This window comes from Manacus vitellinus, unplaced genomic scaffold (genome assembly GCF_001715985.3).
Source record: "Manacus vitellinus isolate BGI_N305 unplaced genomic scaffold, ASM171598v3 scaffold_4_pilon, whole genome shotgun sequence".
NCBI lineage: Eukaryota > Metazoa > Chordata > Aves > Passeriformes > Pipridae > Manacus > Manacus vitellinus.
This window is the reverse complement of record NW_021940604.1, coordinates 31,288,037-31,305,164: the sequence shown is the minus strand read 5'-3', so window position 1 is coordinate 31,305,164 and position 17,128 is coordinate 31,288,037. Positions and strand designations below refer to the sequence as shown.

General features: G+C 37.5%; 1 protein-coding gene across 1 annotated transcript in view; it reads right to left on the bottom strand.

The window, feature by feature from the left end:
- MDN1 (midasin AAA ATPase 1) overlaps positions 1-17,128 on the bottom strand; it is a 98,060-nt gene that overhangs the window by 64,326 nt on the left and 16,606 nt on the right. Inside the window, exons 10-26 of the mRNA XM_029962825.1 lie at positions 15,009-15,123; positions 13,170-13,363; positions 12,037-12,118; positions 11,265-11,360; positions 10,214-10,326; positions 9,503-9,651; positions 9,340-9,400; positions 8,633-8,844; positions 7,083-7,186; positions 5,930-6,074; positions 5,302-5,398; positions 3,926-4,039; positions 3,156-3,303; positions 2,881-2,991; positions 2,011-2,162; positions 1,375-1,553; positions 813-1,021 (exon numbers count right to left, since the gene is read on the bottom strand). Of these exons, the coding sequence (XP_029818685.1) occupies positions 813-1,021; positions 1,375-1,553; positions 2,011-2,162; positions 2,881-2,991; positions 3,156-3,303; positions 3,926-4,039; positions 5,302-5,398; positions 5,930-6,074; positions 7,083-7,186; positions 8,633-8,844; positions 9,340-9,400; positions 9,503-9,651; positions 10,214-10,326; positions 11,265-11,360; positions 12,037-12,118; positions 13,170-13,363; positions 15,009-15,123 (2,281 nt within the window). The remainder of the gene's footprint in view (positions 1-812; positions 1,022-1,374; positions 1,554-2,010; positions 2,163-2,880; positions 2,992-3,155; positions 3,304-3,925; positions 4,040-5,301; positions 5,399-5,929; positions 6,075-7,082; positions 7,187-8,632; positions 8,845-9,339; positions 9,401-9,502; positions 9,652-10,213; positions 10,327-11,264; positions 11,361-12,036; positions 12,119-13,169; positions 13,364-15,008; positions 15,124-17,128) is intronic.

The following is a 17,128-nucleotide window of genomic DNA, read 5'->3' as shown; positions in this document are numbered from 1 at the left end:
GGAAACAGACACCAAACATACTCTGCTTCCTCCTTCTCCCTCCACTTTTGACTCCTGAGCACAACTTGATACGGTATGGAACATCAATGTGGTGAATTAGGGTTGACTGTCCTGGCTCTGTCTCCTCCCACCTTCTCGTGCACACCCTGCCTACTCCACTGGTGGGGCAGTGTGAGCAGCAGAAAACGCCTTGACTATGTGCATGCACTGCTTAGCAATAACTAAGACATCCCTGTGCTATCAACACTGTTTTGATCACAAATCGGAAATATAGCACCATACCAGTCACCTCGAAGAAAAGTGGCTATTCCAGCCAAAACCAGTACAAAATGGACATCAACAGCCTAAGCAGAATCTCTTTTCAAGTGTTCTTGAAAAAGAAATGCTGAGTCAAGTATAATATTTACAGAATCACAGAATATTCTCAGTTGGAAGGGACCCACAAGGATCACAGAGTCAGATTCTTAAGCGAAAGGCCCATATGGGGATTGAACCCATAACCTTGGCGTTATTAGCACCACAATCTTACCAAATGAGCTAGGCTACTCCCACAATATAAATGAGCTCCAGTTCAGTAAAGTACTTAAAATCTCAACTACTCTAAATTATTAGAAATTTAGTATCTGCAAAACAAGCAACTCCCCTAAACAGAACCCAGCTGTACTGAAAGTTAGTCCACAGCCACTTCAGCACTCTCCCTCTGGACTCACGTTAATTCTGTGCTACGCATCAAAATGTTTTCACATCACACATGTCTGAGAGAGTTTAATTCCCTAAAGTCTTATCTACTCAAAGGAATGTATTATACAGACCTTTCTGCCACCATAGAGACCTGGAGGATTCTGTGTCGCAAACAACATGAAGCGAGGATGAGCTCTGACAACTTCCTGGGTCTCAGTAATGAACAGCTCTCTGTTATCATCCAGCAGACGGTTGAGAGCCTCCAGAACATCAGTGGGAGCCAAATTCAATTCATCTAGAATAATCCAGTAACCCTTTCTCATTGCATCTATGAGAATGCCTTGGAGAGAACAGAAAAAGTCCTAGTTGAAAATCTAACAAAGCAAATCTAACAGAAGCGGGCACTGCAGATACTTTTAGCAACCCATTTTCACTCAGTATAAATGCTAATCCAGTTTATTGAAGTTGTTGAATTATCTTCTTTATGTTCAACAGGACAAGCATGATGAGACAGACATGAACTCCAGAATTTGTTGAAATTCACATAACTGATTATCATTAATGTGCAGCTACTAACTTTATGACAGGTCATCTCCCCATTGTAATAGAACAGACAAGCAGGAAAGAAGGAAAAAAAAAAATCAACAGTGAAGTGAGACAGGACTTTGGAGTATATATAACACACCCACTCACCTTCCTTAAATACCAACTTCCCGCAGGCGTCCGATGTATAACAGCCAATATATTCTTGGATGTCCGTATGCTCATGATTGTTAATCCTTACACAGTGATTCCCAGTAGCAGCAGCCAACCAGCGAATTAAACTGGTTTTACCAACAGAGGTCTCTCCTTGAATCAGTACTGGATGAGTCCTAAGAGCCATAACCAAAATAGTGAGTTTGAAGCACGAGCCTTATCTTTCTCATATACAAGATGTCAACATTATCAAACCACACTACAAAAACATCATCACTTAACTCACTCGGGGTATCCAAGATCAGAGACTAACAGGGTAACATAAGTAACTTTACTCCCAAGTGCCAACAGCTATCCATGAAGCTTTTCATGGCATTGTGAAATAAGCAGGTTATTCTAACTGCAAATTTTTAGATTATAATTTAGATAAAACAAGGTATGGCAGTAAGATGGTTTAATAAAGCAAAAAGTACAGTATAAACTCAAGTCACTCTATAATGAAAAGTTAACTGTAAAGTAGAAGGAAAATAGACATTACTCATACAAACAATAAAGGCTAGAGAAGCACCAAAACTCAAGGCCTAAATAAACATATTCAACTTATTTTTTTAATTAAAAAGTTGAAACGCTTACCCTGCAGACACAACTCTGACCATGTCTTTCAGATTAAGTTTAACTGAAGGAGTTAGCACGTAACTCTCATCTACAGTAGGTTCTTTGTCCCCAGCTGAAATCCAGTATCCTTCTATAAGTATAAAACTGCCACCTTGGGGTTTTGGTATTTGCTAAGGAAACATGACAGAAACAACAGATTGTACAAATGAGTTTCAATTTGCTAATGAAAACTACTGTTACACCACTGCAACATATTCTGTAAAAAGTAATTTTAAATTAATCCCTGAGTACTCCTGCAGTAAGCACTGACCCCTTACCACAGAATGCAAATCACAGGAAAAACCTGACCAGATTACTTCAGGGTCATGAAGCCAGTGCCATGAAGATAAGAATGGTTCAGGAGTTCTAGCACTGAATATTGAAGGGAATTTCCAAGCAGGATATTTGCTTTCATCTTTTTATATTCATACATATTCATACATATATATTTCATCTTTTTATATTCATACATATTCATATATTTGTTTATTCTGAAACAAATACCTGTCTCTTAAACTGGCTTCCCCATCCCACTGCCCAGTCCTCCACATAAACCCACGCTGGGCTCCCAGCACTAGTGAGATTCTTTCTTTCTTTCCCATTAGAGATAAATCACAAATGTTTGCATCGTATCCATATGTTCTCCATTCAGAGTCTAAAAAAGCTGTGAAAGCTCCTCAAAAGTCTGTGATAGCTTTACAGTTGCAGTCATTGCATTAAGCTGCCCACATTCCACAATGCTTTAATTATTCAGACTTGCATATTTTTTCAAATTAACAAATAAACTAGTTAACATATGGACATTTCAAACAAAGTAAAAAACAGGTCTTTAGAAGCTTAGTTACCTACCTGCTTGAGAAGGCTTTTGATGTTGCCAGAGATTATATGCTGGCAAATTAGCTTTTGAACTACTGGATGAGAACCTCTGTCGAGCTGTGTCAGGAAACTAAAACAGAAGCCCTAAGAAGAAGAACTATTTTCAGTGATAAAATGAAAAATAAGGAAAAAATATACAGATTAAAGAACCATTCCTGTTCAACACTGCACTTAGAGAGGATTATCCTTTACTCAAACCACCTTTGTTGTGAACACACACTGAAACAAACACCAACATAAGTAATCACCTCATACAGTGAGCGTGGTATGCTGCCACAGGGATTAGATGCTGCAAATCTCAATGCCCTGCAAAGTGTCCGGAGACTGTAGTGAGGTCTGTGGCCTGTTCCATCCACCAACTTTGTTTCTGCTTCCTTTCTGACAGACAAGTAAAAGCTGCAAAAGTAAAGAGTTACAAAGACCTGTTACTAATCAGACCATTGCACTAAGGAATTAAACCCAAGTATGAACACTTCAGCTTATCTCCAACTGTTACTTTTCTTAAAAGCTCCAGGTTAGGAAAGCCACGCCAAGCTCTGCCATCTGTATAGCCAGTGAAGCGAAGCAACAGAGTATTTTTAGAACCATTATTTTTGAGAGAGCTTGATATGCAGAGAGTGCCTATAAATTCCAAGTATTCTAAACATGAGATAGTTCACCTCATACTAGGGGAAAGAAAGGCAACTCTAGATAAACACATAGGACTTCCATTGGTATCATCCACAAAACCAAAACATTTTAGTCTCTCAGAGTACTGCAACATCAGTGCTCTTTAACTGGTGCCACCAAGAAAAGAATTCTGAATAAAAAAAACCATAAATCTCTTCCTCACAAATACAGAAACCTTCAGAATTAAGAAGATGGATGTCTACTCTCTTCCTTTTCCTAAGGCTATGCAAATTGCTGGGTAGGGAGCATTATAGTGTTTCCCAAAACAATCTAACCACAGACTACTGTTACATACTTTCTTTTTGTGACTTATTTCATCAAGAATTTAAAGATATTATGATCAACTTACTTCACAATTCCTTGTACTGTATTTTTGTTCACATTCAGGCCTCTCAGATAATCCATGATAAGAACTTGCAAGTCTCCTTCATTTCTCAATTCTTCTACATACAGTTCAGTGAACCTATAAGAATCAACCCATCAAAATAAAAATCAATCCATAATGCTCAGACATCTGACCAAATTTTAAAAACCACATTATATATTAATCTCATGGCATATATCATTTACGTTCTTTTAAGTAGCAGAATACTGATTGTCAAATGACCTACAAACAGACTCAAGAACCAGAGTACATAAGAAAATAAGTTACTTCTATTGATTTCAAGTAATTTATCTGAATTATTTTAACTGAAATGAAAGACTGAAAATGAACTATGGGACTGTTTTCTTATATTAAAATTCTAAACAATCTGCAATGGATACCCAAATGTTACAGCCTGAACACTGAAGCAGTGACACAGCTAGAGTACTTTTCAAAGTGGACTCTCTAATGATATCTCTATTTAAAGAATGGACACTTCAGAGTTACCTACCACCCGTTCTGATTTTGATATGACTAGCATATTCAGGTTGTTTTCTCCTTTTACAAATATCCAGCTCAGGAACGATAAAATAATAAAACTTGATAATAAGGAAAGGAAAATTAGCAGTAAACACATACACAGAGAAGCTTTGACTACCTTTAAATATGCCAGTGTTTCCCATTTAGTACACTGCAGGGGCAGCTCTAGCCAATGAACGTATTTTCTAACCATCACACACACAACTTTTGGCACTCAGGAGGGAAACAGCATCAAATAATACAAGCAGAAGATCTTTGCATTCAGGAATAGGTAGGTAGTACCAAAGAATGAATTTACCACAACTCCAATTTCCTGGACACAGTTTAGATGTTTTAAGGCCACACAGCAAATATTTTGAATATCACACATCTGCTTCACCACGCAAACCACCTTCCAAGGCTGGATATGCAGCTTTTTGCAAGGATCATCAACGCTTTTGAGTTACCAAGAGAAAGGCTGCTAAGCAGACACAAAGCACTTGTCTTTATTATCCCCATCAGGATGCTGCAGTAGCATTCCCAGGCACTGACAGTTTAATTGTAAAGAATAATCATTCCCCTGCCCCCAGTGACAACAGTCTATACTACTGCTAGACCATCTGCTCATGGCTCAGCAACTTCACAGAGTATTTTCCCAATGCTATTTCATGAAAAACCTTCACCATAATGTGGAAAGCATCTCTCACAGGCAGTAAATTTGAGTTCAAACTTATATCCTTAGGCTTCAGACAAGGCATTCCTCACTGGGTCAACTCGTGAAGCTAATCAAACTCTGAAAAAGACAGTGACTAAGTATTTTGTCACAGAATCATTATTCCTACCTGTTTCTTATTCCTAGAGGAAGATTTCTCTTTCCAACATCTGTAGCTGGATTCATGCATGCAAACAAGCGAAAATCAGGGTGACGGACAAGAGGCTCTAAAGTAAAACAGAAATAAGAGACATATGGTTAATGATAACCACAGGATATTTATTATGTTAAATAAGGTATACTTTATCTAGGCCAGCTTTCCATTGCTGCACTACTAATTTTTTTTTAAAAATGCCACTGTAAAAAATTTTCAGAGAATAACCCTATGTAATTTCATCAGAAATATCTGCATCTGCACGAGCATCCATCAAGCTACCTCAGCTTTATGAAGAAAAAAAATTTCAGTCCTTCAATAGTCTGTAGAGACATCCATGCTTACTGGGAGCACTGGAGAGATCTGCTCTTGTTGAGTTCAAAGAGGCAAAAGCTACAATTTCTGCATGTGGAAATCTCCTGAGTCAACAGTGAATTAAAACTCTCACTTTTTGCATAAAAGTTTGAAGTCTAACAAGAGCATATTGCTCTCTTTTGCACACTTTCATTTGAATGGTAAATGTTCTTGAATTATTTTGAGCCATATAGGATAGGGAAATCAACTAAATAGCAAGATATAGCATAACCAAGCACAGAAATAGTACCTGTGTCTCCTCTGTCTAGTAACACCAGTGACCCAGATGATCCTTCCAATAAACCACTCAGGCACTCCAAAGTCTCTGCTGCAGCCAAGTTAATCTCATCCAATAAAATCCACTCTCCTTTTTTTACTGCTTGTGCCAGAGTACCCTAAAAATAAGATTAATTTGTTAAATCACGCCACCACCAACTGAAGCAGTCATATGCTGGAAATACTTGGTGTGCAATCTGTGGCTTGATTAGACAAATGGCAACTCCAGACCTTTAACAGCAATAGCAATTTTACTGCTCTCTCTCAATAACAGCAATTATTTTGCAAGCCACAGAAGTCAGATGGTTATCACCACTACATCAGTTACCACTTAGACTGGCTCAAATATAGAACCTATAGAATTAGGTTCTCTTATTTGTGCAATGCTGCCTACCAGTAATATTCAACACTGTAGTGCATACACTTCACTGACACCACTCAAGAATAAAGACAGTTAATCCAAAGAAATCCAAAGACACAAACAATATTATGTTCCTAAGGAAATGATATCTTATTAATTAAAACTATATGTCAGTCAAAGGTTCTCCAACTATTCATACACACACTTTTTATAGAGGACTGGTCAACATTTTACACACTTCACATGAAATTTGAGAGAATATACTCAGGCTAACAGGGTGACAAGGAACAAGCATGCATAAACCTCACAGTTTCTCCTAATCACATCTAATGGCATTAGAACATATCATGGGTTTGAAACATTTAAAAAAACCGCTTCTAGATAAACAGCACAGATTCTTATTATTAAATCCTTCACAAGAATCCCTAGACAGAAGCATGTCCTACTGGAGACTTAATCGGGAAGTTTTTTCTAATCTCATTCTGTTGAAATGATGATCTGACATACTGCTGGTATTCTTTTATCACACAAGTCCTAATTCCTATTGTACAGTATTGAATTAATGGGCTACCACAAAACATTCTCCCACCACCCATCTAACCACTCCCCCCTTTAAGCAGCACACTTTGTTTCACAGAGCTATCATGGAATATGTTTTACTTCATAGCAAGGTTCTTGCCAAGAAGTTATTTATATAATACTGATTGCAAAGTCTTTTAAATACTTCTCCTTATTCCTCCTAGCATCAAAATGCAACTCTAAATACCTCAACAAATGCAAAGAGCAGAGCATTTTCTGTCATTTTCATCTGTTGATGAGCATGATTCAGTTTAAGACCAAATGCCTCCCACTTTTCCTTCAGTGGTGAGCCTGTAAGCAAAACAAATTCAAGTGTGTACCATCATAACAATATCATAAAAAATGTTAAATAACAGTATTTTAATCAGGATGTTTTAAGCACAGAGATACAAAAGTAAGCTTGGCTGAGCAGCGAAAACATTCAAGTTCAACAGATAGCATCTCATGAATAAAAAAAATTTAAATTTTATTGTTTTCATTTTGGGAAGAGGAGGGCTGTGTTTTAAATTTAACTGAACACTATTGACATATGGGTACAGATAATTTGCCATTCATTCTTAGCTTAAGAACAAATACTTATGCTGCACTTTGTTCCAGAATGACTGTTACCACTCTCTAATTTCCAGAGACAAAATGACATATCAAAAAAAAAAATCCAAATTTATAAATCCTATGACAGAACAGATTAACAATGAACACTTCAGTGTCAATTAAAAACACTGTTGTGCATCAGTTATGACATTATTTAATATTGCACTGATTTCAGTTATTTGTTTAAAATCACTCCCTGAGCTACATACAGCATCAAAATTACTTAAGTAACTTTGCAAATTACAAATTTCAGCTTGTCTGTATTTTAGGATTGTAAATACTTGCAATAAGTGGTCTTTAAACACTCATTTTTAAATTTATTTTTTTTTTACATTTGTGGGTATTTATTTTAGTATCTGCACATTCAAAAGAACCAGTTAAGAGTGGAGATAAAGTTCATGATTAATTTTACTTGGCCTATACTGAATGAAAGCTACAACTTCTCTTGTTCGGCTGGTCTAGAACCAGAAACAACTCCGTGCAAGACAAATTATCAACACTGCCTCTGCCCCAAAATGGGTTGTGAAGTATAAAACAAAACAAAACAAACTTATATGGAGACAAAACCACATCAAAACAAATTAAAGCACTAGGCAAGTTACTGACAGTGATACCGATTGAAAAGCAAACTCTTAATATCATTACTACCCTAAAAGAGCTATTACTTTGGGTCTGGGTTTTTTATGTTGTTGTTTTATTTGTTTTTAAATAGGATATATTTGTGAGATTCAAGGAGGTTCCATGACTGAAAGTGAATGCATTCACATGCAGGACTAACACACAAATGACTAGGACTGCTCACCAGCACAGCAAATAAGTAACTGCTGAGTGAAGACCACATGTCAAGGGCATCATAGATCAGAAAAATCAACCTTCACACTGTCAGACATAGCTGACAGCAGTGATGAGTTAGAAAAAGGAAAAAATTAAACAAAATACAAACCCAATGACTATTCTAACAGCATGTTGAATGTCTTGCTGTAGGCAGACATTGCATTTTTCAAAACCAGAAGAATGTAATAAAGGGGGACAACAAAAAACTAAACCCCAAACCAACACAAATTTAAAGGCCAAAAGAAATCACCAGATTTATCTACTCTGCAATGGTTCAGTGCTAATGTGTGTTTGATCAGTCTCAATTCTCACCAGATGCATTTTCTTTTACTTCCTTATTAATAGCAGATTTATGAATATGCTGCATTAGTTTTAGCAGATCATGCCAACGTTTCTGCCTGTAGCAAGTCTGAATGTGTCCCAAGAACGTTTGATTTTTCTTCCTAGAGAATGTCTGAGAGAAGAGTTCCTCAAAAGACTCTCGCAGAGGCAGCCAGATCAGCTTGTTATCCACAGGCTTGTAACTGAAGAGAAGCAAAAGAGTATTTACCTATTTACGACACAGGAATCTGTCAACCAAAACCAGAAAACCACCCCAAAACCAGTTACTGAAACAACAACATTGTGCATGAATGAACCCCGGTTTCCGAAGTTTTTTACTCAACTAATGAAAAAGTAAAACTGTACATATTTAAATGCACCTCATGAGGTGATTTTATAAAGGCAGGACCACCCTGATAATTAAAATATTTTTAATACTACCAACCACTACGTCCAGTGAATATTACATCACTTTTATATTGAACAGCTTAGCCATTTTTTAAGAAACATTGGGTTGTGCTTTTAAGTGACTTCATCACATACAGCTGTGCACACAATTTAGTGAAATTGCTCTGTTCTTCAGCAAGGACTACAAGGTTTCTCAATGCAGACATGTTTATTAAGACATTTATATTACTATGAAATAAATACTGCCAATTTGTTATGCAGAACAGACAAAACAGCGTTCAGTAACTCACCCCCCTAATAGATCTGCTGTGTCACTTTGCTGGTTCATGTTGATAACCCTCAAACGGTGTCCTTGAAACAGAAATAGAAAGCACCATCAGCTTGTGGGTTTATTCATTTGGTTTTTTTTTTAAATTATCTTCATGTAAGTTACAGTCTTACCACTTTATTTACCTGTAATATGAGCAAGGTACTGAACAGTTGAGGTTTTGCCAGTTCCTGTTTCACCAACCAAAAGCACTGGCTCTCCTTTGACAACACACACTGCAAGCTGTTCAATCAATACTGCGGATGGCCGTGTGGCAGCAAAGGTTTGTTTTGCTCTGAAAAAACAAAGGAAGCAATTCAAAACTAAGATCTATCATGGAGGTAATTTTAAGTTTATTATTTCTTCTGCGTTGTGGGTGAATTTGGGATCTTTATTATTATTTTTATTATTATTATTATTATTATTATTACAGGTCTGAAAAAAATAGTTCCAAGGTATCCTTTTAAGATACACATTTTTTTCAAGATACAACCTAGAAATTCAGGATTCCCAAAGAACTTCCTAGAAAACGGAGTTAGTGACACATACTACAAAAATCTCCCTTTATAAAAATAGATTCGTCAAAATTTTCTTGTAACAGCTGTGGTCCACACTGCTTTGAAGACACTCTAGTTCAAAGAAGCTGACAATCTTCATGCTTTGGCTGCCAGAAGTATGATGCACACAAGCTTCATGATAAACAAGTTAAAATTCGGATCACAAGAGAAAGAACTCTCACATTCTTTCCATTAAAGTGAAAATATCCAGTTTGCATTTTTCTTAACCCTGTGACTTGCAGTCTATTCTATTCCGCCACAAAACATTTCAATTTACATGGAAACTACAAGATACTCTACCTCTGTACAGCGAGAGCCTGTGTTTGTTTCTTTATGAGACGCACTCTTCCGACAGAGACTTCCTGTTCCCGTATTAAAATTTCTGGTTTATAGAGTTCACAAAAGAACTCTACCTGTGAAAAAAGAATCAACATTTCCAATGTGAATATTGATTACATCACAGTAAAAACACCTGCTCTGCAGCAAGCTAATTCTTCATGGTAAGATTCTATATTTTGCAGGTTTTACACATGCATCACCAAAAGCACTGAAGGACCTCAGAAGTGTTTTTATCTGTACAAACAATTTTCAACTTAATAACTTGGTAACAGGTCTATGCCACTGTATTTCTACACTTCATCTACTTCCATGGTAGTTCAACTACATAAACTTGAACAGTTATTTTAACAATAAACAAAAACCTCCCTCAAAAAAGCCCTTTGGGTAAAAAAAGGATATTTTGCCATTTGCATGCAAAGAAGGACAAACATGGAAGTTTCAGGGATCAATCTGTCATCCTAAAGTAACAAAGAAGGGATTTTCTTCACAAATTTCTATACTCAGAAATAGTTGACAAAGAAATTATTTAGTTTAATTCTGCCATTTATAGAGCATTACTAGGCTCCAGAGAGGTACTTGATTTTGTAATCAATGATTAAAAACAAGTAGCAGTAAAGATCAGTTTCTCTCTGATCTCTTTGTTTAAGTGATTAATGCTCACAGAAAACCACCCAAGAACAAACACTTTCTTCACTACTCAGTGCATCCAGCAGTATCATGTTCTTAGGCAGCTGTGTTGTTCCAGCTGTGTGATCCTTCTTTTGCAGGATGAGCCCATTTACTCTGAAACAGGTTCACTGGAATTTTTACAGGAAAAAAAAAGGCAGCTGAATATAAAACACGAGAAAAACAGATCCTGAGATAGAAGAGAGAGCAAAAATGGTGTTTGTGACAGAGAGGTGGGTATAATTTTTAAGAAAAAATAGCGTAACACATATAAGTAAAACAGTAGAAAAACTGCAAGCTATAGAATACTAGCAATAAACATCATGCTAATTATAGCTCAACATACCTTTTTTTTGGAAATGTTTAGTTTACTTCCAATAACTTTTGCCATTTTCTGTCTGCTCCCTTGGTTGGACAGCATAGCTGTGAAACAGTCCAATGCCTGTCAAGAGGAAAAACAACTTGTTCAACACTAGTTTTGTATGACTTGATCTCACAAGCACCATTTTAATCTAAATGAGCCCAAATCCAATCCAGTCATGGTAAGTAAAATTATTTCACAGCCCATATATAGAGTCAAACAATGGAGTTCCAAAGGATGTAATAAGAACTTCTAAACTCTGTAATGTAGTGGGTTTCTACCAAAAGTAAAAACCTTTCAATGCCCAGAAGCTATTTTTAGATGAATGGACCAAAATGCATAGAGAATCAACACTGTAAGATCTCACATCTCAAAACTGCCTCTGACTGATGCACACTGAAGAATTCCCAACCTAGAATGTAAAATGATGCATACGAAAGTATGCATGTTACAACAAAAAGGAAAGAACTTAAAACCTTTACTCTTGTTCATATGCAATCCCAGCTCATATCAGCTGAAATTATTTTGTAGTATGCTGTTTGTATGGCAGCAGTAAATCTTTCAGCACGTTACTGCAAACAACCTTCCTAGTAGCATTGAAAGCCTCTGATTAGACAGATCACAAACATTCCAACTACAATCCAACTGCTTCAAACAAAACTAAATGTAAATTCCCACCTCACATTCCCAAATAGAATATTTTGTGAGACAATGCTAGAACTTGGGTAAGCGATTTCTGGATGAAGTCTTACCGCACCTCCTGAAAAATATTCACTGCTGTGGTTGAAGAATTACTGTCGAAGTTGTAAGCAATCCTGCTGCACCAATTCAGGAGGTCTCTAAAAAGAAAAACCACAAAGATTTGGTACAAACAAGCCAAAACACACAGCACCTTCTTTCATGTTCAGTTTAGGTCACTACATCATCTTCTGGCAGTTGTACATGTAGTTGTTGTGCAAGTTGTACACAGGAAGACACATAAATAGGATAATAATTCTGAGCAGTAGCTGAACACATAAAGACCAACAGTTTTGCTTTCAGACACATTTCTTAGAAATAGATAACACACATTCAATTAAACCATAAAGTAACTATGAGACTAAAAGGTATTAAAAATGCAGAAAGGTATAAAACCCTATTTTTTCAAAATACAGATTCCTTATGAACAGCAAAATCTTCTGAAAGATAAGAAAAGGAAACAACATAATTCTAGAAAAATAAATGTTTTAAAATTACTGACATTCTTATGCTCCACAAAAATAATAGGCATCCAGTATTTACTGACTAATTCACAAAGCACTACTGGTTACAGAAATTCTACATGAGTAGAACTGACATTTGGTATGAGAGGAAGAAATAATTGAGTATCAAGCTACATTTCATGGTAAAAATTCTGAAATTAATAGTACACTACAAATCTGGTTATTTTCAGTCATCTGTAAGTTAGAATGCTGTGAGTGTTCAATATGAAATAATCTAGACAGGGAAATATATTCAGTTCCTGAAAACGTTATCTTCTAGCTCCTGTGAGAACATTGCACAGCACATTTCAGTTCTTAACTAGTACTGATACCTTGTGTTAAAATGAATTAAGATTTAATTCATATGGGTTGATACCTACTGAGCACTGCATATAACAAAACCTACCTTTTTTTTTGAGGAAAAAGTGTAAGTACCGCAAATAGGAAGTTTAAATAATCCAGACTGAGTTTTTTAAAAGACACATTAATCGTTATTTTTAATTAAAAATTTATTTCTCCAGTTTTTACGAAATTCCAGTTTTTCAAACTTTTATCATTATATTTTAAAAAATTTTAAAAAATAACAAAAAAAGAACCTTTCTATCTCTGTAGCTAGTTGATTTCTAATAAACGTAAAAGAAAAGATAACCTTAGAGATAGTTCTCGTCCTTCCAGATTTTGTTTCCTATGTTCTGATCTCGATTCTGATGAATCTTCTGGTATATGACTGGAGCCATAAGCACTGTTTTCTGATGCCTGATACTTGTCTCCTGTAAGGTCGATGTAAATGTCCAGCAAGTGATCTGTTACAAGAGCAAGGTTGGGATATCTCCTTTGAAGGATCTAAAAGAAAAAACAAAACCAACAACAACAAAAAAATAACCATTAGCCCTTGAAAGAAACCACTAGCCCCCCAAGTTCTACTAGGAGATGCTTTCAATAGATACCTAAGCTAGGAAACTACACAAAACTGCAATCTCTCATCTGAAGAAAACAGAAATTATTATGGTTTGTTTGATATTGACTTTGATGCCAAAAATTAATTTTGCCAACTCAACTCTAATCAAATTCATTTAATACATTTGCATAAATACCAACAGGAAAAACAAAAGGTATTCAACCCTATCAAATCCAAATCATGATCATACAACTCTACAACTGATAATAGAAGTTCATACCTCTTGTCCTTCTTTATAACTGAATTTATTTGAGCATACATGTTGTCTATTTGCTACGCTGACAAAAACATATTAAGGGGTTCATTTTTCTTCTGTAATTTTCTTTCAGTTCTCTCTGCTAAAGCTTGCCAAACAAAATATTGCTTGCCAAAATTACTTTTCACAGGCACAGGCCAGGAAAACTGGTCCTACCCTGTCAGACTGATTTTAAGATTAAGAAGAACATGTGTCTGTTTTCAAGACAAGTGAGTGGGTATTCTCTAACCTCATCTCTTCTATTACTACTAGGGAATCTTACACTGTTTAATTTATGTGATTTTGTGACTTAAGCTACGAAGTTACAAAGGAAGAACAAAAAGAACATAGTGCTAAGTGAAACATTTAGCACTGAAGCCTCCTTTTTTCCTGAGGTTTTGATAGTCAAGCTTTACTTTAAATATTGCAACTCTGAGCTTCCCGCATGAATCTTTTTCTAGCTATAGCACACAAGTGTGCACATCTCCATGAAACCATCTGCAGAGGCCTCCCCATGCATCTACGTGCTTCCCCTCCAACAAAATCTACAAGTATCAAATAAATGCTGTTCTTGCCCCATTCCTAACAATTAGCTGACAAATGACAAAAAAGGAAAAACACACAGATATCTAAGGTCACCTATAACTGTGCTGGTTGCTGAATAAATCCAAAGGAGTGAATAAATTCTCCTAGAAAACTATCTTCTTCATTCTAGAAAATGCAGCACTTTCTTCTCAATTCTTCTGGTAGAGACTGTTCACCCCCTTTTCTCTTAGGCAAGGTTCTTACAAAATCAGATCCTATTCTGAGCTCTGTATCACAAGGAGAATCTCCAGAGAATTTTATTTTCATATGAGTCCTAGGGTCCTTTAATTTTCGAAAGAACTAAACAAAGCAAACATTTCCCAGAGATGCTAACAGAAGATGTCAAGCAGTTATTTTTAATTGATAACTGACCAACTATTTTCCAACTCAAAGCTTAGATCTCAAAATTAGGTTAAGATCAATTTTTCTTTTTCTCTCTGCTTTTAAATCTCTCTGGGCTAATAAGTGGCAAAGTAACGTGATTCTTAGAGCCATACAAAGAACTGTGTTAGTCAGAGCAAGCTCCAGGAATTTCTGCTTAATTCATTTCAAATTTTCCTGACGAACCGTCCATTTACTTCAAAATTGACAGCACAAAGCTGAAATTATGAGGGCATATTGTGGAACTTGAAAATACTACTGAAAAACATTTATTACCCTTAATTGAAACTATTATTTCACATGCCACAACAGAACAACATACACCATACCTCTTTAAGTTCTCCTTTGCTCATGTTATCCAGATGTATTTTTGTCCAATATTTGTCCAAAAGAGCAGCATGGCTGCTTTGCTGCCTGTACCAACCTCCACCACAACTGAATATCCTAATGAAGAAACACAGCATACTGAGTGTACTCAATATTTTCAATGCACTCCTTTACATCAAAAAATGTTACATATTGCTGCTACAGCATAATGGGCATGCATAGATGACACTGTCACTGTACTGTCACATACCCTACCTTGCCTATCCATGCTTTTCAAATTGTCTGTTCTTTTATCACAGTGTTTTTCTCCCTGTAGTGCATGATCTCCTTAGAGATACTTTCAGAAAGACAACTGACAGTAATTAAGTCTATCAGAAGCAATATATAGAATCCTTTGTGCAGAGAGAAACCTAACAGAAGTGGCCTGGGAAATATCTTAAAGGACCTGTGATCCATTGCGGAGATGTAGGAAAAGCATCCTTGTCCCCTCCTGTAGTGGGTTTCTGTGGCTAGGTTTTGGTAGCCAGGGGCCTACAGGGGTGGCTTCTGTTAGAAGCTGCTAGAAGCTTCCCCTGTCTGGTGGAGCCAATGCCAGCCGGCTCCAGGACGGGCTTCCTAACGCTGGCCAAGGCCAAGTCAATTAGGAGTGATAGTAACGCCTCCGTGATAACATATTTAAGAACAGAAGGCTGTCACGCAGTGAAAATGCCCACCAGGGAAGAGTGGAGTGAGAACATGGGAACAACAATGCAGACACCAAGGTCAGTGCAGAAGGAGGGGCAAGAGGTGCTCCAGACACTGGAGCTGAGGCCCCTGCAGCCCGTGGTGCAGACCATGGTGGACCAGCTGTGCCCCTGCAGCCCATGGAGGAGCCCATGCTGGAGCAGGTGGATGTATGAAGGAGGCTGTGACCCTGTGGGAGGCCGAGGATGGAGCAGGGTCCTGCTGGAGACCTGCAGCCCATGGAGAAAGGAGCCCACGCTGGAGCAGGTTTTTCCCAGGTAAGACTTGCGGCCCCTGTGGGGGACCCACACTGGTACAGCTCATTTGTGAAGGACTGCACCCCATGGAGAAGTGACCCACAGGACAGCAGTTTCATGAAGAACTGTTGCCTGTGGGATGGACTCATGCCAGAGAGGTTCGTGGAGGACTGTCTCCCATGGGAGGGACCCCACAGGAGCAGGGTAAGGACACCTCTCCCTGGGCAGCGGCAGAAACAACAACTGACTGTAACCCCCATTCCCCATCCCCCTGCACTGCTGGGGGGGAGGAGGGAGAACACGGAAGGAAGGAGGGGTGGGGGGAAAGTGTTTGTAAGATTATTTTACTTCTCACTCTTTTGCTCTGATCCTGTTTGTAATAAATTTAAGTAATATCCTCACTTTGAGTCTGTTTTGCCCGTGAAGGTGATCGGTAAGTGACCTCTCCCAGCTCTTAACTCATGAATCCTTCGCTGTTTTTTTTCTTCCTCTCCTCTGTCCAGTTGCAGAGAGGAGTGAGAGAGCAGCTTTAGTGGGTACCTGGTATCCAGCCAGAGTCAACCCACTACACCTCCCAGCCTTGCCCTATTACTTTTCCTCAGTCTTCACTCACAGTCCTTTCTATCATCAGTTTCTTTCTATTTTTCACTGCAGAAATAACTATTCAGCCATGTGTTTATACCCACTATGGAAGTAGTCTCGCACATGCAAAAGTGTTATATTTCGGGTTGTGTTTTGTTTTTTTGTTTTCTGGTGTTGTTGTTTGGTTGGTTTTATCTATTTATTCACTTTATTGTGTTTGTCTTTTATTTTTAAATAATATTCCCCAGCTACAAACAGTAACAGATTTATTGTATCTACTCTAACTAGCCCAATGCAAACTGTAATTTCCTACTATACAAACCGTTCACCATGTGCTGGTTATACAGGGTTAATTTTCTTCATAGTAGCTGGTATGGGACTGTGTTTTGCATTTGTGACCAAAACAGTGTCAATAACACAGAGATGTCTTAGTTATTGCTGAGCAGTGCTTACACAGCATCAAGGCCTTTTCTGCTTCTCATACTGCCCCACCAGGGAGGAGGCTGGGGGTGCACAGGGAGTTGGAAGGGACACAGCTGGGACAGCTGATCCCAACTGAC